Raw genomic sequence first — 25,592 nt, 5'->3', positions numbered from 1 at the left:
AATATCTATGGATAAATTTGCTTATTATTTCTGTGTACATCAATAGTCTGACATTAGCATCTCACCAGATATGTGTAAATCCTGGGCCCTACATTTTCTCCACAGCCATCTCAGTTGAAAGAGTCCTACACCTGAAAAGAAAGCTTGAGCAAACCCATATAATATTGTCTATAATTAAATGTGAACAGATGAAAGGGTGAACTTCTACCTCAACCCTATCAAAAGGAGACAGGAGGACAGCAGACCACAGCTCACCAGTGGTCAGCGGTACTCCCACCCGGGGACTCTCAGACTAGCAGTCAACACAGCTGCCTGGATTTGCCAGCTTTATTCTCCGACAGCAACTTTTGATGATTTTAGGCATTTCTGTGTGTTCATTTCTGCCTGTATCTTGTCTTATTCTCTGTTCCAAAACAGCAGAATTAATAATTAACACCTAGCAGGCAATCGCTGAAAAGCAAGTACCAAAGCAGAGAGGATACAGAGAGCTTCTGTTGCTGACAGCTTTCAATATCTTACTGCTCATCTTTCTGAAAGCTTCAGTTCCTCCAGTTTTGAGATGGTCAAACTCTTAAAAAAATAATAGAAAGAATAAAAAAGAATCTCAGTTCTAAAAAAAAAAAAAAAAAAGGGGGGGGGAGTCCCAGTCCTCACAGTCATGGAAGAAACACTTAAATAAAAAACTTCCAGAGCTTTATGTATAATGTTTTTAAATAACAAATTTTATATATAATCTATATATTTTGGTCAGCTGACTCATTTTCAAATGGCTGATGCTGGCAGCACTGCAACGCAGGCTTGTTTACTGCAAAGTGTGCGATAAACTATTCTAGGGAACAGTATACATTTCTATACCTCCTCCTGGAAAGCAGCATTGAAAGTTGCACGTCCAGAACATACACACAAATGCCCATGGCCTTGATAACTTCAAGCACAAGGACGACGACAATATGAGGATTTGAGAAATGCTCACAAGCTTGTGGCTGCTGGTGGGCCAGTATACTCGGGGCTATGGAGGGACATCGCCGTGCCCATTCGCCTGCCACTGTCAGAGCTCACCACAGCAGCATCCTGCTCAGGCTTCAGATGCTGACATTTATAAACCCTGGATGACGTTGTCTGGAGAAGTCCAACACGTTTCAGCCAACAAGCAGCAATGCTTTAAGTTTTGCAGTTTAGGTCCTAGGTAGGACTGCTGTGAAAAAGGACTTCCTTGGCAAAGCAAATTTTCAGCCAGTGCCTAACAGTGAAGGGAGAGCAACTTGGCTGGACTTTTAAGAGGACCCTGAACAGAGGGATGCAGCTTATATTGGCAGGGGATTTCAAAACCAGCAGCATCGTTCACTCCCAAAAAGTAACCTTGCCATCACTGCTGACTCCTGTTTCACCAACAGCTCCATGTCCATCTTCCTTCTCCACAGCATGAGCTTTCCCAGAGTGGAAAGAACATCCCAGTCAGAAACTCACCCATTAAAGTGATACAGGCATGAAAAAAACACAACCCGTATGGAAAATGATCTACTCCCACAAGTGATGGGAACACCTCTGCAGGTTTTGCAAGAATCCTTTACACTGATGATGTAGCTGATCCTGAAAACTTGCTCCTGACACCTGCCCAAAGCTCTTGGGCGTTAGACCTTCATTACTATTTTTTTTTCCTAGCAAACATTAGCAAGACTGCAATTACATGTTGCTTCTGGACACTGTTATTTTAATATGCTTAGAAAGAAATATCTTTTTTTTTTTAAGCTTTCTACTTTAAAATCACATCCATCAAGATCCTGATAAATTTTATCATTCTACCTCTCAACAGAACACTATGAAGATTCATTCAACAGAGGATGAAGACTGAAACAGGGACCTGTCTGAAGAAATATATGTGGAGCACAATTAGTGTGGATGTTATTTTCTGACTTGCTAAAAACGTTTTTAATAGTATCCACTTATTTTATAGATTTTCAAAAATTAAATACTAAAGGAAAAATTAATACTTCTTCCACCAAAATAATTTTTAATAGAATCCAGAAGAAAAAGAATATTAATACTCAGAGCAATCATTTACTTTGATGTCTAAATAATATGCAGTGACCCATAAGTGGAATGAGCTAAAACTGTCATAAATTCATTATGAGAAACCATTCTTTGAAGAATATCACTGCAAATTTGAAATAAAATGTGCAATATGAAAATGAGCTAATTGTATGGCATTTAAAATAGCTGGCTCTAGTAACAATATCCTTTCTGTGCACTTCTATTTCAGCTTCAAATGCATTTCTTCCAAAAACATTGGAGAGGCTGGTTTATGAAAATTGAAATGTTGTAATTACTTAGTGCTGATAGCAATAGGGCAGCATTCATTTAGGATCTCAGACCTTGGAAAAAAAAAAACAACAAAGGATGATTTTATGATTTTAATTTCCCTGGGAAAGGAACCTGGAGTATCTGCAGCATAAAATGCACTGATGAGGAGTGGAGGAAAATACATCCGATAAACAACTATATATTCCCAGGGGAATATCTTAGGTATTGTCTAATAAAAGTAAAAAGCAAAATTCCTCTTCACCAACTGGGGCACATCATTTGCTTTGCCCAGTCTGTCCCGGCACTGCTCAGAGCAGCTCTGCCTCAAGGAAACGACACCTCTGCCCTTGCAGCTGCCCGGGTCTGGGAGGTTCACAGGCACCCCAGCCTGCCTGCCTGCCTGCCTGCCTGCGGGCATGGGATGCTGCCTCCTTTATCCTAATGTGAACCATGCCACTTCGGCAGAAAGGAGCTTGATATTATGCTCGTCGCTCCTTCATTTAGTTACTTTTAAATTTTAATTCCTGGCTTTCATTTACTTACTTATTCTGTAGCTGCGTTTTGTAGCGACAGCTTTTGTTCTGTGGTTTATTTCTTGAACTCTAGAGAGGAGCAGTCCAGATGGGGAGCATCTCTGCACTGGTCTGCGAGGAGCCTGTGGGACCTGTTTCCACAGACCTCCCTCAGGGCCCCAGGATTTGGCTGATGCAGCATCTAGGCAAAGTGGATGCCTCTCCTTATGGGAAAACATGTGGGGGAGTAGCCTTGCTTTGTAGCCCTCAACTTCTCTGCTCTCTTTTGCAGCTCTCAGGACTACAGGAGATGCAATGGGTGGGCGGTCTAGCAGCCCCTGCACGTTATCAAGTCTCCATGCACATCTGGTGATGCTCACGTTGTCCTTTTAGTATTCTTATGCCCCAGGAACTGAAGGAAAAGGGCATCTCAATTTCTTTTTCCCTCCCAGGATGACCTAAGCTATAGTTTTCGGTGGGGTTTTGTGCTTTTCTTCCTGCCTGGATTCCAACACAAGAGCCAACAATGTCTTAAAGCGTTTTGTTGAGCTGAGGCTTTATATCTGAAAATAGGAGAAGGAAAATAGGGCAGCAAGAGGCAGAGAAGTTAATAGTCTCTCCTTTATATATAGAAAGATATCTAGATATCCATCCTTGACAGTGGATAATGAACCAACATGATGCAGTCATCCCAACACTCGTACCTGGAGCTGACACTGTGCCAGCAGTGGGACAGGGTCTCCTAGGTGATGCTGCATACAGCACCAAAAGCAAATGAGGGGTCAACACAGGATTTAACACACCAAAATTCTTCAGGGTAGACAAAACCCAAGAAAACCTCTTCTTTCAAAGGGCTTGAGGGCTGTCAGTCTTGGGCATTTCTGGTTTCTCTCCCCTTATAAGCAGAGCATGAGCAAGTTCTATCCTGAAATCATGTGTTTCAAAACATGCCATTGTTGCAAAATGATTTAAAATAAATAATTAGGAAATTACAGCCTGAAATCTTAGTACTGTAGTATACATTAATATGATACTAATTCTAATTTTTACAAAGCTCTTCACCAATGTACTACAACAGTGCTGTGATAAATATAGTTACACACTTAAAACATAGTAATTCAAAGCTTATCTAGAAATAGTAAGCAGCAGTGCCTTTAAACACTTTAAAGTACCAAATTAATTGTATTCCCATGCTTAAATTTGCACTTGTAGTATTTTGCATACATAGGAAAGAAAAAACCACAAATACCCCCAATAAATTTAACCCCAGAGAGTGGCGGCTAGCTTATTTCTTTTAGTTAGCTTATTTCCTCTTATTTATTTTAGCGCCTCGACTAGGCAGCTTGGCAATAGAATTAAAAAGCTATTTTCCTAAATCGATCTGGAATTCAGACATATGCCAATATTTGCATTACACATCACAAAATGTTTATGATTGATGTATCTATAATACATATTTTGCATAACTATTTAAATATTTATATTATGCACAATATCTTCACTTTCACATATTAAATTTTATAGAGTTGTTAGTTGTTTCATTCCTCATTTTCTGCTAGGCTTTTAATTTCATACACTTCATCTATCAGATACTACTGTCTATTTTTAACATATCACTGCAGAAAATGATAACTGGTGTTGAATACAGAGCCACAGAGACTGAGGTTTTGCAATACTAAGTATTACGGAGCTGAATGATAAATGGAGAACAGCAGCTGGGCTGAGAAGCTTGAGACACAGTTAGGAAATAACAGCGCATGCAAGGCTGACAAAAATTACATTTGCAGGTAAGTGGAGTGGAAATTTATACTTATTGGGAAAAAAAAAAAAGAGTAAAACATTGTTCGTGTTATTAAAGGCAGAGTGAGAGATAGCAAGAGCAATGGAGAGAGGCAATCTTCTTCCAACTCCAGCAGGAATCTCAAGCTCTAACATGCAATTTCACTGTGGAGCTTCAGGACAAAACAGGGGATTATGCCCAATTGTTTGGAGGGTTTGGATAACAAAGAATAAAAATCCCATTAAGTAGCCTTTTGTGCTAATGCAGACCAGAAAAAGATTTCTATTAGTAGAAGTTACAAAAACATCTAAAAACTGAACTGCAATAAATATCAAGTTAACCACCTAACGCACAAAAAATATAGCTTTAGGTATTTGATACTTTCAGAGGTATCTGTACTATTACAAACCATCTCAGAGGAAAACTGATACAGGTCATCAAGTTTGCCAAAGCAACGCTAAGCTGCACAAATACAACACTCCTTCTTTTTTACCTTTTCTGGCAATGAAATTTTACAATGGAAAGCCATTAGTGCTGCAAGAGTATGGAAATGAGGACAATTAAATTCGTCCTATTATGAATGTTAAATAGGCTGTTATGATTGTACTCTGTATATTTAACATGATGGTGTAGAGCTAAACAGTAAGTCCTTTCCAAACACAAAATTAATAGATCTTTACAAACAGTAAAATGTGTTATTTATTCTGGTGATACCTGTTTGTAGCAGGTATGTTTTAGAAAAGAATTAGCCTTTTAAAATATTAATACTTCCTGATTTTTAGCATCTTAGCTTTCCAAAGTAACAAAACCAGGTATGTGACATATGTGATTAGCCATGATTAGCTTTTGTGGTAAACTCAAAGTTGGTAAAACTCTCTTTGTTTTGGAGAAGGCTTATCATAAAACCCTTAAACAACCCAGAGTCACCCCCAAAAGATGGGGGAGAGCTCACCTCTGCCTCAGTGGTGTTTTGCTGAGCTGCTGTTGATCCACAGGGAGTTGAGGTTTAGTTTTGACACATGGGGGTTCGTCACCTCACTTGGCATGCTGGCACCAAGCTGTACGTGGAGACAGCATCGTCTTGGCTGTGTCTGAGCCAACAATCCTGCCTGAGCCTAGCCTGCCAGGGGCAAAACCAGCCCTCCTGCCTTCCCAGCCACACCAAACAGGCACCCGATAAACCATCACAGCCAGGCCGTCTGCTTCTGAATGCATAAATAACCATCACAGTTGCTTATTTACCTCCAGGAATAATAATACCTGACCTTCTATGTGCAATCACACTTCATTTGAAAGTTAGCACAATTTCCATTTTTTCTTATATATATATAGCCCAACACTTGTGATTAAAACTGTATATAGTATATAGCACAAATTACTTCTTTCTTTCATCTGTCTACTAGTTCTTTACAGATTTGACTCCAAACGTCCCTGTTTTAGCTGAGCAGCTATTAAAGTGTGTGGTGCAGAGTGCCAACATGCAGTGTAATCCCAGGTCTCCAGCACCTAATCCTGCTACATCCCATTCCTCTCTGCAGGCTACAAGGATGTGTGACTGTCAGCTCAAGATTCTTCCCCACCAAGTGCAATGTGTCTGGCTTCATTTTGAGGATGGAGATCCCAGGCAGGATGCTCAGGAAGGTGCCAGGAGCCAGAGGTACCAGGAATGAAACCAGGACCAAAGAGATCCCAGCAGCAAGTGGAAAACTGGAGGAACAACCTGCGTAAAGAAGTGAATCAGGCTGATGGATACAAAGGAACAGCAGGAAAACAGTAAGTGACTTCGCCAGAGTTTGAAACAAGCTTGGCTTTTTAATCTTTTCTTCCTTTCACCCCCCCCCCCCCGCCCCCCGCCTTGTCAAGAGCCTACATTTCAATTCAAGGAGGCCATTGATTCTGCCAGAAAATGTCTTCACATGGAGCATCTTCTGTTTCACCTGGCACACAGCGCTAGCACAGCCATTCCCATTGTCAATACATCTTGGGAGTATTTCTGCTTTACAATGTCAGCCTTGCTCAAGTTTAGGGCCCTGCTTATGCCTCAGGTTGAAGCTGAGAAGATGGTGATTCACTGACAGAGCCTCATCTCTCCCACAGATACCCACACTTGTACCAGCCCTTCCCCAGCTCTCTCCTTAAACAGAATAAAAGCCTGGGACCCTGACCACAGGACCACAATACAAAACGACAATTTGCCTCGTGTCTGCCATGTCCTCCCATTCTCTTTATCTACTTGCATGACCTTTTTTTTTTTTCCCCCGGACTCAGAAAAATTGCAACACCAAAGGCAGAGACGGCACCACATCAAAGAGCTTAAGTTACAAGTGAAGCCGTTTTATTTTCACTTGAGCAGAGATTTTTTTTTTTAAGTGAGACTTCAAAACACCTTAAAAAAGTAACAGTGATGATAATGGGACCCCAAAATTCGGTGGCATCTGAATAACGTAATTCAAGCACAAGTATCAGAGGATAAAATAACCCATACCAGAACAGTTCCCAAGGAACAGACTATAAAGACATTCAGGTTATACATCTCATCTGGACCATGTTTCTGTAGGAGATGTGAATTAGCAGCCCTGTGACAATAAAGAAACACGGGATTAAGAAACAAGAGAGGAGGGAAAAGGGCTGGTCAATTCTCCCACCGCCTTTTCTTGTTAATAAAATTTCTGTTGCCTGGAAATGGCTGATGAGAAGACGGGATTACGTAAGCGCTTGCCAACTTTTCACACGTTAAGAAAACTAAAGCCTGAGTGATGGGTAGCTTAACCCATCTCCTAAGCAGTGAACTAAAATATGTTTACTAAGGAGAACTCGAACAGTGAAACCCCTTTAAAAAATCCAGGAGTGACGAGCACTTGACAATTCCCAGGATTAAAAAGCTGCATACATTACAGACAATGTAATCTACTTATAGTAAGATGAGGCAAAGGAAAATAAAGCCTTTTTGGTGTGCAAGATGGTTTTTGTTTTAAAGTATATACATCCTGTCTGATTGAAGACTTTTATGTTATTGTCTTTTTTCTCCGGATAGATATGACAGAGAACAGAGCTATACCAGCCCTCCAACTCCATATTAAGTTATGTTTTCCAACAAACCCACTGCTCCCATCAAATGTGACCCGTCAATAATAAAATAACAAGCACTGTGCTGTAGAAACGTCTCTTCCTGAATTTAATCAGGCTAACACTTAAGTGCTACAAGAAAGCAGGCACTAACAAAAGTGCAAAATATCTCTATTTAGTTTTGAATACAACTTCAGCGACTGTGTCACCTCAGCACACGTAAGCTTTCCTGAATTATTCCTCATTGTCAATCAAGTGGCTTGTTACCTTCTGCAAACATTCTAATTTTAACTACACCTGAAGGCTAGTTTAAAATTTAACCTACTAGAGTTTTCCATTTTTTATGAAAAAAAAACCTGAGGATTGTGCTCATTCTTCCTTTTTCTCTGTTTACCAACAAAGCACTGGGGTCTCTAAAATGAGCAAAAAAATTCTTTCAGTCACACTTTTTCCAGTTCAGAAGAAAGGTGCTTTCACTGGTGATAAAGCTGAATGCACTGTGGATGCTGCTAGAAAAGGTGATATTCTCAGCAATGTTTCTGAGGCACTAAAAAACCCCCAAACCCTGCTGCAAACTGAAGTTGCGCTTTCCACTGGAGCATCAGCAGTGCAAAATCGCAGGCGGCAAATACCTAACCTGGAGACCAAAGTAGAAATCACGTTGCCTGCTGCTCAACCTCCACTTGAGCAATGAGGTTTAGGCCAGCAAAATAAACTCTGCTATTTACTACAGGAATGGACGTGTAGTTGTGCAATATAAGTATGCGTGTCTAGAAGATGGAATATAAAGTATCCAGGTTGCCTGGAACTCACTTACATCTTAAGGAAAAGAAAAAAAATCTCAAACAGTGGATTTTTGTAGAGCTGCCCAATGATGGCAAAAGGCAAATCCTCAGCTGGTGATAATGGTTATGTTTCCACTGAACTCTGGTGATGATGTTCTCCCAGTCTTACTGATGGAGGGAAAAAAACAATCCTATGTGAAGGAAAGCTGCGATCAATGAGTGGAGCCAGATGTGAAATTTTGCACCCAACTATTATAATTGTGAGATGTCTTCAAAAAGTTAAACTGCACAAAGCCCCAGTCAGCCAATTACAAAACATTCCTTCAGCTTTAGAAGAGAAGAAATGACTTCTCAGAAAGGCCAGAATGACTCAACTGTGATTTTTAAGCTGCTTCAACAGCATCCTAGTTATTTCAAGTAGTACTAAGACTTCACCTGAGATTTCCTTCCCGTAAGCGGAAGTATGAGCCGGCAAGGTACTCAAATCAGGGAAAAAGAAACACACACAAAAAGATTCTTGCAACTGCTGTTATGAATATACTGCTTTTTCTATTCCAAACTACCTTCCCTGTGAATTTTAAAATATGTAAAACCAGGAAGCACAGAGCAAATAATATCTAAATAAGTAGGTCATTTTCTCAATGGCAGTGCACTGCTGTTTTACTACCAACTCGTTTGCAATATAGACACATACATTTCAAAGCGCGTATATTCGGATCTGCAAAGGAGGTGAGCAAGCATAATTGTGGAAGCACTTGCTCCAAGATCAAGTGGAGCCTAATTCAGAAAATCAAGCAGGAAAAAGTCATATTTTGCATCTTCTACGCAAGCTTCACAGCGAGTTATGACATTTTGGAGAAAATCCTCTTGCTGTGTGTAAGCTGTAGCTTGAATGTGCTGCACGTTGCATATTTCATTACAAAAGCAGAGCCATGTTATTTCATTAGATAAGCGATAAGTTCAATCCTTACCAAGTTTTCTTGGTTCCTGGCTGCTATTTTCTGATCATCTTCTCCCCCATTTTTCATGTATTTGACCTCTTCCACTGGTTTGATCCTATACTCATCTGAGCACCAAGAAAAAAAAAAGAAAAAAAAAACTTTTGAACCAGTGTAGTTCAACAGCTGGGGAAAAAACCAAACTAAAACCAAAACAGCTGACTAGAAAAGACCCTAATTAAGCAAAGCAGCTAAAAATTACATGTATATAGTTTCAAAAGCTTAAATGTGACTGACACCAAGGAAGTTTTTCCTGACTGAAGCTTCAGTAAGAATTTCCAGTTCTGGCTTCCAGAAATTTTTCAGTAGCTCTCTGGTCTAGTTATAGTCATGGCACCACAAACGCGGAATGTTCAGTATGTACTCTCCCCCAGATCCCTAGTTTTCTGTATAATATGTTCAATACAAACAATTTCTTTGCTCCTGCGTCCTCCCTGGATTTTTATTTTCAGTGGGCAAACAAGCAATGTACAGTAGTTACTACAGAGAAGAGTCTGCTCATGGATGTTCCTTGCATTGAAAAAACCTCCTCTGAAAAGCAATGCTGATGGAGGCTATTTAAAATTTAATTAAAGAGCTAGAAAAAAACCCCCCACACCAAAAGCCACTGTTGGGTTTTTTTTAATTTCATTTTTTCCTGCACTATTTTAACTGAGCTAAAGCAAAAAGTACACAATGCACAGTCATATAACAATTTCCGGAGAAAAGGTTCCATGCTGAACCATCTTCCTCTCCCCACTCCTAACCCCCCAACCATTTGTCCTGGTTTCAGCTGGGATAGAGTTAAGTTTCTGTCTAGTAGCTGGTATAGTGTTATGTCTTGGATTTAGGATGAGAATGTTGATAACACACTGATGTTTTCAGTTGTTGCTAAGTAGGGCTTAGACTAAGTCAAGGATTTTTTCAGCTTCTCATGCCCAGCCAGCAAGAAGGCTGGAGGGGCACAAGGAGTTGGGAGGGGACACAGCCAGGGCACCTGACCCCAACTGGCCAGAGGGATATTCCATACCATGTGATGTCATGCCCAGTATATAAACCAGGGGGAGTTGGCCGGGGCAATCGCTGCTTGGGAACTAACTGGGCATCGGTCGGTGAGTGGCATTGTGCATCACTTGCTTTGTATATTCCAATCCTTTTATTATTATTGTCATTTTATTATTATTATCATTACTATTTTCTTCCTTTCTGCCCTGTTAAACTGTTCTTATCTCAACCCAGGAGCTTTACTTTTTTTCCCCAATTCTCTCCCCCATCCCACTGCGTGGAGGGGGAAGTGAGTAAGCGGCTGTGTGGTGTTTAGTTGCTGGTTGAGGTTAAACCATGACACCATTTTTCCTGCACATGAATGTTACCCAGATAGAAATCCAGCGTGAAAGTAAGTAATAAGAAAAGTAAGATTCCTAGTTTGCCCTTAATATTTATCAACTAGGTGTTTCAGCTCTTCAAATAATAAATTCCCAGTGCCAGTACAGAAATATTATCTAACATACATGCACTATCCCACAGTAAACAGCCTCACCAAAACTTCAATAAAGGGTTTTTTTCCTTTGGTAAGACAAGAAGGGATTTGGTGATTATTCTTTCTAGCTCACGAAAAGAGTGCTTACAGTACCAACACTGCCTTTTCTCAGCCCCTATTACAGCTTTTTGCTCTGGTTACCTTTGTAGCACATGAATCTATCAGAAAAACACCAAGAGTTTTGTACCCACACTCCTCCAGCCACGATATACAATGCAGAAGAGAAACTTTACCCCATGAAATTTGAAAATGTTAATACAAAATTAAATGAGACACAGTACACTGGGAATAAAAGGCAAAACCTGGGCAAATTAAAAGAAACCACACAAACTTTATTCTTTTTCATTGGGTTTTCAAGCAATTTATTTCACTTGCTAAGGGAAAAAGAAAACACAAATGGATTATTCTGGGTTACTGTATTGTTAAAAAAAAATAATCAAAATTATTTAGAAGGAAGCTTGTTTTCAGAAAACTGTTAACCACAGAGTGTGTAAGTTAAATAAGCTTAACTTTGAAAACCAATCTTTTTTAAAAAAAATATAACATGGTTTCAGATTCTGCCTAGTCCATACTTATATGCTTGTTTTATTATAGAGTTTAAATAAAACTGTGAATTTATCAAATAGCAGCATCTCAGGTGCAGAGGCTCAAAACAGATGAAGAATTTAAGACAATATTATTAGACTGGTAAATGAGAACAACTTCTTTAAATTTCTTTTCTCTTTTTTAAATGGAATTTAGGTAATCTGGAGGTGACAATTCATAAAACCAAAAAGGCTGAACACAATAAAGCCTGAGAATTAGAAGTACTTGATTGACTGCAGAATCTAACTTACATTTTTCTCACTCCTTCAATGATCTCTGTTGTGATTAGCAATAAAACCCACATGCAGAAAAAGCATAAAACTCCCACGGTGGTATGTAGGGATTTGAACAGGAAAACAGATGAGAAAGCGAAAATAGCACAAAGGAACTTTGCACAACCCACAGCTGGTCCACATTAACTAGAAGAGAGGCATGTTCAACCCAGCCTTGTAAAAAATGAGTAAGGTATGGAGGTCCTGATGTTCAGTGGCAAAAATAACCTCTGAAACGTGTCTCCTGCTTATTCCAAGAGATTAATTGTGACTGAACACTGAGTGCACACCCACACAGCAAACCATCCTACGCAGACTGCATGTAAGGGATGCTTCCTTGGAAGACATCATATCTTGTAGCAAGTGGACCAGCGCACTGATGAGCCCATGACTGATAATCAGATTTATATATGAAAATTTGATACAGTTCGATAGCATGGAGGCAAGATGGGAAGGAGGAGTTTTGTTGGAAACTTAATTCTGTATTTCTTCTGTAACTGATTGTAAGAGAATGCTGTCAAGCATTGGTGTTTGGGTGTGTGAGCTAAGGACTCGCTGGTCCTGGCTTCCCAATCTTTATCATCACCACCATGACAACACTCTTGTAATTATTGCACCATTACTACTTACAAATTTATGCTGCTTTTACCAGGTGAATAAAATAGAATAGAACAGAACCGAACTATTTCAGTTGGAAGGGACCTACAATGATCATCTAGTCCAACTCCCTGACCAATTCGGGGCTGACCAAAAGTTAAAGCATGTTGTTAAGGGCATCGGCCTCTTAAACACTGACAGGCTTGGGGCATCACCACCTCTCTAGGAAGCCTGTTCCAGGGTTTGACCACCCTCTCGGTAAAGAAATGCTTCCTCATGTCCAGTCTAAACCTCCCCTGGTGCAACTTTGAACCATTCCTATGCATCCTGTCCCTGGATCCCAGGGAGAAGAGCTCAGCACCTCCCTCTCCACCTCCCCTCCTCAAGAAGCTGTAGAGAGCAATGAGGTCGCCCCTCAGCCTCCTTTTCTCCAAGCTACACAAACCCAGAGTCCTCAGCCGCTCCTCACAGGACATGCCTTCCAGCCCTGTCACCAGCTTGGCTGCCTTCCTCTGGACACATTCCAGGACCTTCACATCCTTCTTAAACGGTGGGGCCCAGAACTGCACACACAGTGCTCCAGGTGAGGCCACACCAACGCTGAATACAGCAGGATAATCCCCTCTCTTGACCAACTGGTTATGCTGTGTTTGATGCGGTTTGCCCTCTTGGCTGCCCTGGCACACTGCTGGCTCCTATTGAGCCTGCTGCCCACCAGCACCTCCAGATCCCTTTCTGCAGGGCTGCTCGCCAGCCACTTCTCTCCCAATTTATACTTGTGCCCAGCAGTACTCCATCCCAGGTGCAGAATCCGGCATTTGGACTTGTTAAATTTCATCCCATTAACCACAGCCCAATGCTCCAATCTATCTAGATCCCTCCCAAGGCCTCCTGTCCCTCAAGAGAGTCAACAGCACCTCCCAGTTTGCTATCATCAGCAAACACCCTAATGGTGCATTCAACTCCCGCATCCAGATCACTGATAATCATATTGAACAGCACTGGCCCTGGCACTGAGCCCTGAGGAACACCGCTGGTGACCAGCCGCCAGCCAGATGTAGCCCCATTCACTACAACCCTTTGAGCTCTGCCCTTCAGCCAGTTCTTCACCCAGCGCACCGTGAACCCGCTCATCCCACAGTTGGACAACTTGTCCAGAAGGATGCTGTGAGGGCCTTACTAAAATCCAGAAAAACTACATCTACCGCCCTCCCTTCATCCACTGGGTGGGTGACCTTATCATAGAAGGATATCAAATTAATTAAACAGGACTTTCCATTTGGGAACCCATGTCGACTGTGCCCAATGATTGCATTATTCTTTACTGGGTACTATTGAAAGGCAAGTATAATCTTCTCCATAATTTTTCCAGGAACGGAGGTAACTGAGGTTAGACTAACAGGTCTGTAGTTCCCTGGGTCTTCCCTCACGCCCTTTCTGTAGACTGGAGTAACACTGGCTAGCTTCCAGTCAGCAGGGACCTCCCCAGGCTCCCAAGACCTTTGGACAATGATCGAGAGGGGTCCTGCCGTAACATCCGCTAGCTCCTTCAGTACTCTGGGGTGAATCCCATCAGGCCCCGCGGACTTGTGAACGTTCAGCTGATACAGCTGGCCTCTTACAACTTCACTGTCCACAAATGGAAAGTCACTGTTCCCACACTTGTGGTCCTCCAAGTCAGAGGACCAGGCAGCCCAAGGTCTATCAGCATTATTAAAGACTGAGGCAAAAAACGCATTCAGTGCCTCTGCTTTTTCTTCATGCCTATTAGTCAGGTGACCATCTTCAACCAGTATTGGTCCAATGTTTTCTTTAGACCTCCTCTTGCTATTAACCTCAGTGGAGATCTCCCTGAATTGTGTAGGATTCATAAAGAAAATAGACATTAGAGAACCTGTGGACAGAGTCAGGCCAGGTGAGGGTAAGGATTATGATGTGGACATAGGACAATTAAGGAATACTTGAGCTGCCCGGGCAGCCTGTTCCCACTCTTCGTGGTTATGCGAATTTCTAGGCCACTCTTCCTTTCCAGCTTCAGCTCCACACGAGTCTTTTTAGAGAACATCATCAACAAAAGTTCCCAAAAACTTAATTTTAAATTCACATTTAACATGGGCACAGATCCTTCAAATTATGCATCGTTTGCCAGATGCATCAAGCAGCCTTGAAATGGTGGCAAAGAGCTTTAAACAGATTTCTTGTGTAATATCCACAGATATTTACAATAGTGTTAGTAAATCTGCTTCCCCCTAGTACTTTGCTTATGAATACAATAACTATTCAATGATCTGTGCAGCATAGCACAGTTGGCATTACTCTTCCCGCCATCCTACCAACTGCAGGAAAAGTGCAGACGCCTGGACAATTCATGCCTGAGACATGCAGCAGCAAGAAAGTTTCCAAATATAAACCAGTCATTTTTCATTACATTTTCAGGACAAACTGAATACACTACACCAACTAGCAAGTCTTACTTCAGAGAAATCCACCTTCTCCTTAGGACAGTACAGATAAAAGAAATTCAAGAGGTCAAAGTAGGAGATGCCTGCTTCTGTAGATGTTAGTAGAATTACTCTTTTAATAGAAAGTGTCTTACAAATTAATAGTCTCATGGCTCTATTATATGGTGTGTTTCGGCATGAGAAATCTCTACTTGTATTGCAAAAAGCAATGTAAATTTGACACAACCTAAAACTGACAACCTGCCTTAAAGGCCAAGAGACTACCTCTTGGGGATGAGACACATTAAGAAAGAAGCAGGCTGAGTGGCCAACACCCAGTCTTCAGTCCCTAAATAAATGATTAACAGACAGGAGTGCCAAGCAGCTAGCAACTCCATCAAACGCCCATGTTTTGAGCAAGTGGTGCATGCACCATCATCAGACAAACAGGCAAACACAGCACTGGCCTGTGGAAAGTGACAAACCTAATTTCAGTTAATGGGAGCAGAAGAGAGGACTGAGCCATGAACAACTGTTTTATCAGCTACACAGAGATGAAGGGACTGGATCAGCGATGTTAAGTTTGAAGCAACACTGTTACTCATAAGCTCTCATAATTTCCTATCATAGACAAAATATTTTCCTTAAAATAGGGAGCAAAATACAACATATTGGCAACATTAGCTCATATTGAGTAGTCACTTGCTGGAAGCAGGTAAATAGATATGATTCCACTTTCAAAGGAGGAAAAAACCAGCTAAGTAATTATACTGCCACAGAATGAAAAAGGAGGAATATCCAGCTGACTACAAGCCCTACAGTTTCCCAGGTACGAGGCAGCATACCTGGAGACATCCACTTTCTGAACTAGCCGAGGCACTGAGGAAAAACCCCACCTCTAACTAATTTCAATAGTCATTTAACGAGGCTGCGTAAATATAAGTAACTGCCTGAATCACAGATAAAATGTTGATATTTATACTTGCAACCTTCCTTCTATCTGAGGAGAAACACTAAATTTTGCTCACAGGTCTCCCTCTAGCATTTACAGTACTCAATGACACAAATTTTACCCTTCACATTCACGTTGAACTCCCCCTTTTTTTTTTTCTTTTTTTTTTTTCCCCCTGGATGAAGCTAAGCTGTAAAATCTCTTCATTTTTATGGGCCTGTCACAAGTCTGTTCAAGTGGAGACCTGACATGAGAAATGCAGAACAATTCCTGAAAGCAATGGGACCAGTCAATATTTAGCACGTTCCCAGCCAAGACTGTTGACTGCAATGAGCAGTCAACCAAAAGGGCAACCAAAGGGTGCAAAGGAGGAGAAGGTGGTAGCGAGCAGCTTAGCTGGGAAGGACACTGCTAGTTGGCGTAACGGAGAAGAAATGAGTCTGATGCGTAACATCTTGCTCTTCACAGATAAGACAACAGTCATTATTTCAAATACACTAAATATAGCAATTAAATTCAAATAATTATTTGCAGAAGACAGGTCTTGCACTATATTATGTTATTATTGGGAAGACACAACTACATATAGACTTTTTTGACCAGGTGAAGATAACATTTATCTTTTATAGATATGGTGTTTATATATAAGATAGGGTGTTCAGAAACCACAAATTCTGAGCTATTTATGAGATTGTTCTTGTTCTAAAGTTACTGTCAGGATGAAAGCACTGCAAATGCAGAAGAATGTGTGTTTAAGCAACAGACAGACCATGAAGTATGTCGTGGGGTGTAGGGTCATTAATGGCTTTAAGTGAATATGAAAATTAGATTAAAGACAGGTTGGAAGAATGGGCCTTTGATGCCTTCCCTAAAGGTAACACCTTTAGGTATTTGCAAAAAAATTCTAACCAGGTTTTGCCTCATAAGGTAAGAGTTGGAATTGGAAAAGTAAATGATACTAAATTCACCTTTTGAGTTTTACATTCTGATTTCTACTAAAGTAAATACAGCTTCACCTTTTGAGTTTTACATTCTGATTTCTACTAAAGTAAATAAAGCTTTTTGAGATATTTTGGTCTGAGTGATCAGAAACAAACCCAGAGAAATCCTGAATCCGACTGAGATCAAGTAGGACCTAATTAAGTCTGACAGTCAACAAGACCTTTAAAACTGTAAGATGTTCAGGATAAAGGAAATTATACAAAGTTCTATGCATATTTACCTTGCTCTACCTTGCTAAAGAGTAATATCTTTTTTCTTTTTCCTAAATACAGTCTTACCTCAAAACCAAAAGTGAAACATCTTTATGCTGCTTTCCTGTGCAAAACTAAAAATTGAGTAGTGAATATGATAAAAATTTTAGGACATTATCACTCAGTGTGCGGTATATCATATATAACGAGAAATACATCTTTATGTTCCTTTCACATGTAAAAGTAAAAACCAAGTATTGACTTCCATTGTGTGGTATATTATATAAAAAGAGAAGATTTCCAACAACACAAATGGAGGAGGAATGGGTTTACAGGACTGCCACAGCAAATACTGAGTTGAAGAAAAGCAGCCCAATTGGACTGAAAGAAAAACAACAAAAGTCAACCACAGATAAAAGACAGAAATATTGTTGAGTATAACACCCACCACAAAATCCATCACAGGATATAAACCAGAAAGCAGTAACGCCTCTAGCACAAAACTCTTTGGAAGGGCAAGGGAGGAAGAATTTTTAAGTTGAATATGCTGCAAAAATTCTCAGTAGGCAAATCTTATGAATGAAGATCTCCATCTGGAAACAGATAATTCTACTCAAACATGTCACTTGGTTGCCATGGCAATGTGACAATGAAAAAGTGCACTCATTAATAATGATTTCAGTGATAAATGAGCATATCAACTTATAATATTGAAACAATTACTAGATATGGGGAAAAAAGAAAACTGTGGTTGTTCCTATGAGAAAAATTTCTTCAGTGCTTCCAGACATCACTATAAGTGCCATTACCACAGCAACATCGGTAATGTCACTATTTCTGGCTCAGTTAAAGAAAAACAACACCAGAAAAAAGCGTAACTCCATCAAATATAACCGGACCCACTGTGACTTTTGGAGAAATCTTCTGTTAAACATCAATTCTCTTAAAAATAAATAAATAAATAAAATGCTGATTTACATTGCATTCCCATTTCAGACATCTAAGGACGAACAGATTTGGCTCTGCTGTCATCAACAGGGACAATGGATGAGCCTCTCTTCTCTATTTTTAGTGACGTATCAAGTATCAGACAGGAGGCAAGTGGTACTTCAGTCACACCACCAAGAAGAAAGTTTCTAACCACATCTGCATCCTCCTGTGTTCCATATTTTTCTTTATTATCTCTTTCCTTTCTATTGAAGGACATGCCAAGATTTATGCTTCATCCATAATAAAACACATGTCTATTCTGTAAAATGTGAACTTTTTGTTTAACAAATTTTTCTGTACCATACTTACTTCTGCCAGGTATGGAAAGTACTCCTACTGCTGTGACCACGAGGAATGCCATGGATCAAAGATTCACGTGCTCTCCGCTCTCAAAGACTTGAAAGCTAAAAGCTGTATTTAGATAAGGGACCGAATTGCTCTTTCTAAAAAATATCTGTTAAAAATCCTAAGAGATTTTGATGCAATTTAACTGAAACATATAACAGCAAGTGAGCCACTTAGATGCTAAACACAAAATGTGCCAAACATCATCTACAGTGCCATTGCAAAGGATGAATACTCTGAGCTCCACAGCTACACTGGTAGGACACGAGCAGTGGTGGGCTTAACTCTTGAAAGAGCCAGGCCAGACATCAGGAAAAATCTTTAACTGCATGGACAGTCAAGGAGTAGAATTAGAATTAGATCGCTTGGGTGGTTGCAGTTTCCATCATCAGAGTCATCAGCCTCAAGTGCCACAGGTTAAAGTCCATAGTGTTGTGGAGCACAGGAGGGATGAGATGAGCTACTCAGATTATTCCAGCTCTGTTACTATATGTGGGTATCAGCTGCCTGGATACCAGCAGAAGCAATGTCAAAGGTTCAAAAAAAAAGTCAACAGTTAGAGAAAGAAGTTGCAAAAATCCTGTTTCTCCAACTAAACAGTAGGTAATGGAGAACATCTAAGTTATCTTCTTAGCTCCAACTTCAAGCACTCAAAGAAAGTAGCATCTACATGGTTCTTTTGATTCTACATGGTTGTTTTGATTCTGACTTAATTGCTGAGATTCGCAGCTGTGGGAGTGGATTTCCAATCCACCTGGATATGGGTTGAGAGTGAAATTTCATTGGAGATCAACCAGCTTTGGGTGAGCAGCCCATTGTCTTCCTTCATCAACCCTCAAAGCTATCAATTCACAGGCAATTCTAGATCCTAGTGATCATGTTGTTTTTACTAACATGAACTAAATAGAAAAAACAGCTTAGGAAATAAGCCAAGCCATTTTTCTCAAACGTCTAACTGAAAATGCTCATTCACACTTCCCAAATGAAGTTACCTCACCTTAATCCAATCCAAAATACAGCCACTGCTGGAAGCTGAAGCAGTGGACACCACCAGATATTAAACAGAAAACAGGTGCACAAACAACACACCAATTCTGCCAACAAAATATAAATCATCTGACAGAAAAGCTGTTTAAATATCTAAATGTACTACACAGATCGCAGCACATCAGGAAAGACCACCCTCAAGTATTTTTTCTTCTTCCTACACAATCCTAACACGTGCCTAAGGAATGCTACCTACTGCTTCTGCACAAGGCACATGTGACTGCTAGGGTTGTTTCTTTAGGGGAAAAAAGGAGATTGAGACATTCAGCATAATAAAAAACAGACCCCATGTGGAGGACTTCGGAAGTATTGGAAGGACACTTGCCTTAAAGCTAGGCAAGACAGGGGTAGCTCTTTTCTAAACTATCAAGCAGTTCCTACTACAGCCCTATGTCACATCCAGTGCTTTATGAAACATTAATTCCCTCAAGGATGATGCTTACTTGAAAAATTTTAGCAAATTCCCTTCTATTTTATCAGACTACCCTTTTCCAGGCCCAAGTCATGACAGTTTTCAGGTGTTCCCCTGAGGCCAACAGGTTTGACAAGAACACAGCTCCATTAACTTTCATGGACATCATCTCGAACTTTGCTGCTGTAGAAGCACAAAACCTCATATTGGCATATTAACTCATCCTTCATTAATGCTGTCAGAAGTTTCCAGTGCTGCAAACTGCTTGCAGCTCTCGATCCTTTGGGCATCTCTGTCCTCTCCCGCCAAAGGCCCAGCCTGACTTCTGCCTGTGGAAGAAGGTGTCATTCCAACACCGGAGATGCTGCTGCTCATCAAGTGCCTCAGTTTATGTACCTTGGGTTTTCTGATTTCTTTTCCCTCTGATCTAATAAAGTGCCAGATAATGATGAAGCCATAATTTAACTCCCTTGTTTCCATAGGTTTAATTTTTTAATTTGGTACCCAACTTGCAGAGACACACCGCTGTACACAGGAGATGTGCAGCTGTATCAAGGAGGTAATTACTTGGTTCCTTCTACTACTTGGTTTCTTCTTGGCCAAAAAGTTCCCAAGGCTACTCTACGTTTGGACTGTCACATAGTCTAAGTACTGTGAAAACTATAGCTGTACGTATCATTTTCTATCACATTATGCATAAAGGATCATGTTAATTAACCTTGCACCAGGGGCACAGGCCCACTACAGTCTATCTGCTAGGTCTACCTTGGTGGTAGGTAGATCAGAGGAGTACTTTGGCAGGGGGGGAAAAAATAATAAAAAAAATATATATACACACATATATATTGGTGTGCAATCAACAGAGTTGTTTTGTGGGAAGTATTTTTTCCATAGATTCCTGCTTCATATGCAATCTCTCTATTAACACTATGTGGAAGAAAAAAAAGACAACTCACCATGGTTTGCACAACTGGCTTCCTTGCACGCAGGCCATCCCCCCTGGGTCTACAGACTGAGGCAGGAGGACAGTTCACTGATCAGGGTAAAACCTAAATCTTCTCCTGCTCTAGCTTAGACTTCCTCCATGCTCCTCTTTAAGTGAGAAGTATGGGAAGATGCATGAACAAGTGGAAGACACTGAGTACCAAAAAACACTTGAAAAACAGTTCTTGAGGACAACAGGGCTCATGGATGTGTGTGCGTGTGGTAGGGGGAGGATCAGAAATCTTAAAAGCCCCTGGACCCATGAAGGAAGGCAATGCTCTGCTGCTGCTCTGCTCCATCATGGCTTCCTGACAAGAAGGTCAGGGACCCTCTGGCCAACTCCACCAACAAAACCCTCCAGCCAGGTACACACTGCCAGCAGCTGGTTCAGTCATGGGGAAACGTACCACAACCTTAGAGACCATTTCATTACCTCAGAAAAAGACTTAAAAATACAACCTCAACATCCTAAAATCCAGTTACTGCTAAACACACAATTTCTGCCTTGCTTGTACTGTCTTTAATGATACAATCTCCAGATCTTTTAGACACCCATTCATATATAAGATCTGAGGAAACTCCATATATAAGATGGTATTGAAAAAACAGCCACGTGATCGTATAATTAGAGACTTTCATGCACTCGTCTGTAATTAAGAAGCCAAAAAACAGTGCTGGTGGTGTGCACTCATAACTATCTTTCAGCTACCCAGATTTTTGCTTGCTGAAACTATGTAACTCTCTCTATATATATACATATACACACACACACTTTTTTTTTTACCCTTTTTTTATTTTATTTTTTTTATTTAATTAAAACATAACTTTGAGCCAGACACCAGGTTGTTCAAAGGAAACCATTTCTCAGGTGGAGGAGATTACAGCCACGGTGCTCAGCAGGAAGGATACTCAGCAAATGTAATTATCTAGCCCACTAAAAAGATCAAATTGAGAAATGAAAGCAGGAGAGGAAACAAACAGCAGAGAGAATAATTAAAGGAACAGACAGGAGGAAAACAAAGGGTCTCTGCCTTGAAAATATTGCTGTTCGTAAGAAGACATCAGGTAGGTTTTTGGATTGAGGTTGCACAATCCTGCCCCAGCATCCCCAGACCATGATGGGAGCAGCACAGGGCCAGCTCCACACAGGCCTCCCTGCATCTTGAGGGAGCTGGAAGTTCAGCATTTCCAATCACTTACTACATTGAACACCACAAACTTATTTTTAAACAAAACTGTGTGACCCTGCCTTGAAGAAAACACTTTTTGCCACTCAGAAACTGCAATAGCAAAGCTTGAAGAATTGGCTTTGCTGCCGTAAACCTCTTCGTTGTGGAAGGGAGAGACAAGAGAGAAGAGGAACGGCAAGGGAGCAAACCTGCAAATGTAACATAAACCACAACACAAGAAGGGCTAAACCTTCTCCTACGATCCAACTAGGTGGCAAAAACCTAGCAACCTTGTAGGCAGTGATGGTAAGTCCTCCTCGGCTGCGGAGGAGAGGCAGGCGCCATCCTCCCTCTCCTCCAGGTCACATCCTGGAAACTGTCTTGATACCAACCCAAAAGTTGTCACCTTGGCCAATCTAGACAGCACAGCACAGCCAGGTCAGAAAAGCTACTTCAACTCCATTTTACTGCTCCATTTTTAAATTCTCCCTTAGAAAGGGGGAAAAAAACCCACCACTAAGCACTAAATATTTAATTCTTTTCAGGTTTTTCAACATCATTAATGAAACTCCCAATCTCTGCTGACTCTCACCCAGCTGGCATCTGTCTACGTACTCCACTGCAAAACATTTATTATTTTAGCACAGAACCTGTTCCGGGACTCTTCAGATTCCAGAAAAAATACCTAACTGACCATTACTGTGAGCATCCCTTGTACAGCAATGAAGGTCCTGTTCCTTACAGCCCCACTAACATATTGACCAACGGCTCTAGACACCAAAAGCTCACCTGAACTGAGCTGCCCCAAGAGTTCCCCGAAAGAAAAAGAGTCATTATCACTCCACGCCCCCCAAATTCCTATTATTGCAAATACATGACAAGGTGTCTTCAGTTTCCTTATCAATAAAAAAGCCGATTCCTCTTTACTTAAGAATTAATGCCATTCTCAATCGGTCTCAATATTAAATGAGATTGGTGCCCTGCAACGTCTGACTCGAAATGGATTTTCACAACCTTTCTGGCATAGTACCTTTCTTCTATTAATATTAGTCTATCAAATTTTCACTGCTCATGTACCTCAAAGAATATTTGTAAATCAACAGCTATTTCATTTTTATTAATTGCATTATGAAAGGGACAAAATAATTATCCAGGACCAGTAACGTACTGGAGATTCATGATAATCACAAATGTCCCCTCATTGCTAGTAGTTCTGTAAATGAAGAGGGGAGGGGTGGACTAATGAAAACTTGATTTATAAAATACAGCACACACTTCCAGATGCAAAAGATACAAAAGTTAATTATATTACTTTACTTACAGGCCATCTGAAGAGCTACAAAATTAGCCTATAGGAAAGATTAATATTTTACTCTGGTTACAATGTTCAGAGTTAATTTCTTATCTCTGAAAGATGCCTACTTCCCTGAGCAGCATCCATGTTGCAAAAGCTTTATCTAAAGCCCTGAAAGCAAACACCTACCACCCACATGCACCAATGGAGGCATATCGTTCAAGCAATCAACAGTAACGATGAGAACACCCTAAGAAATTCCTGGAACCAGAGCAACAACGGGTAGCAAGGGATTGCCTGGCTCACAGCCCTGTCCACTCACAGGAGATGTCTGGTTTAATATCTCCATCTCACCATATATGCCAAGCCACAAATTAACTCCCCAATTCTCTGCAGCATGTAGTCAGTGCTCTTCCATGCCATCTCGTATCATTAACAATCTTTTCCCTTGTCCCTGCTGTCATCACGAACATAACCTGTTTATGAGACTAGAAGTACTCGTCCCCATTTGCTGCCTGCTGTCTTGCAACCACATCAAAACCACTCCGTGCAAATAATACATGAACACGCACATTTAGGATATGCTGGAAGTGCAAAGATGACTGGGTAGAAAAGAAAAGAAAAAATTTTTTAAAAGCTAGTGACTTTCCATGCCTCCTCCCCTTTCCTTTGGGCAACACTTTTAAAAAGAAAGCAAAATATGTGAGAAAAGGAAGTTTTTAATAATGGCTAAAAAAAAATTAAAAAAAATCAAAATAAGAAATGTGTGCTTAGAGCACTTATATTAACGAGCACTTACAGCCTAAGAAGATGTCAAGATCCACCCAGTTCCTACAGTTACAAATTCGATATATACTTGATGACAAAGTACAGGGAATAAAATGTATGTAATTTTAATAAATACAACCATTAAAACAATTTAGGACACTTTCATGAAAAAAAACCCTACACCCCCTTTTTTCCCTTTGAATAGACCAAGATCATTCCTGAAACCATAAATCCTGAGACAAAGGAGACTTCATGCTATTTCCCAGTATTGGAGAACACGTAGTGCTTTGTGCCTCTATCGCCTGAACAGCCCCTTGCAACACTCATGTTACAAGAACAGAAAGGAAATATATAATTTAAGAGCACCCTAAACCTGATCCTTTTTGCCAAAGCCCCCCCCTCATACAGATAAGAAGAAAAGGTGTGTGGCAGGGCACAATTACACCTACTCAGCAGAAGCCAGGCTTTGTTTTTTATAAGTCCATGAGGCAGCAATCTCAACATTTCCAAATTTTCCAATTTTGGGGGGTGCAAGCTCAAGACAGAACACTGTCAGTCTTGGGCCTCGGACCAGGACAACATGTGACTGCTGTGTTATAGGATTTATTTAAAATACCCATTATGTCTCAGTGTTTTGGAGAAGTACCCAATGGAAAAATGCCTCCTACATTAGCGCACGGATGATGCGCTGTAGTCCAAGCACATAGGACAACGAAGCATTTCGGCAGCTTTTTAGAAACTGAAGTTTCACAGCAACTAACCTATAAAGAAAGGCATCTTTGGCTGTGCATGTGAGGGTACACAAATACTTACCAGTCAGGTATCTTTTCCTTGTATTTGACAGGTATTTCTACCAGTAGACACTCCTACTATAAAATTACAGCCTTGTGCTGCTGAAATGAATATGCATCCATGCAGCTTCACAAGGCTTACCTGGGGAATCAGAGAATTATCCCCCAGACTGAGGATTTCATGGCCAAATTTCAGTCTTTGGGGTTGGGTTTTTTTGTTTGTTTAGTTGGTTTTTTTACTTTGTGGCCAAGTAATACAAGACTTGGAAAATGACAAAGGGAACACTGCAGTAATTGAAAGAATGTGGCATTTTTACCATGATTTCTCCTCTTTTGCACCTAGAGGTAGGCAATGAATGCCAAGGATTCTGTCTTTAAAAGATTAAGTAAAAAAAAAAAAGTTTGTCTGTACCATAAAATAAACGGATTTCCTCCAGCACCAAGGCTGCCAGAAAATACATCCTGGCTTCTTTCTAGCAAATACCAAAGGCAGATGTATGTCCCTATTTATAGTACACTAATGCAATTGTGAAATGCATACCTCATGCACTTTATTTGTATTCAACTTTGACTATACTCTTCATGAAGCTAAACAGCTTGTGGGAAGGGTCATTCCCCAGAATAAAACTACGTTAACTCTCTCCACATATCAACTGCTTGCAGAGACTTGGGGGTGCCCTCAGAGCCCCCCATCATCTGGTACATCTCCTTCAGGTGCTCTGACACTGACAGGCAGATTTCAAAAGGTGAAAGCTTACGTTAAACTAAGAAGCAGGGAAGTTATGACCTGT

General features: G+C 40.6%; 1 protein-coding gene across 2 annotated transcripts in view; it reads right to left on the bottom strand.

Moving 5' to 3' along the window:
* The window catches only part of C10H1orf21 (chromosome 10 C1orf21 homolog), a 129,579-nt gene that overhangs the window by 42,134 nt on the left and 61,853 nt on the right, over nt 1-25,592 (bottom strand). For both annotated transcript variants that reach the window (XM_075038681.1, XM_075038682.1), the window contains exon 3: nt 9,416-9,510. In XM_075038681.1, the coding sequence (XP_074894782.1) occupies nt 9,416-9,510 (95 nt within the window). The remainder of the gene's footprint in view (nt 1-9,415; nt 9,511-25,592) is intronic.

The sequence above is a fragment of the Buteo buteo genome, chromosome 10 (assembly GCF_964188355.1).
Source record: "Buteo buteo chromosome 10, bButBut1.hap1.1, whole genome shotgun sequence".
NCBI classification, from domain to species: Eukaryota; Metazoa; Chordata; class Aves; order Accipitriformes; family Accipitridae; genus Buteo; species Buteo buteo.
The sequence above is the reverse complement of the archived record's forward strand: the minus strand, read 5'-3'. Positions and strand labels throughout refer to the sequence as shown.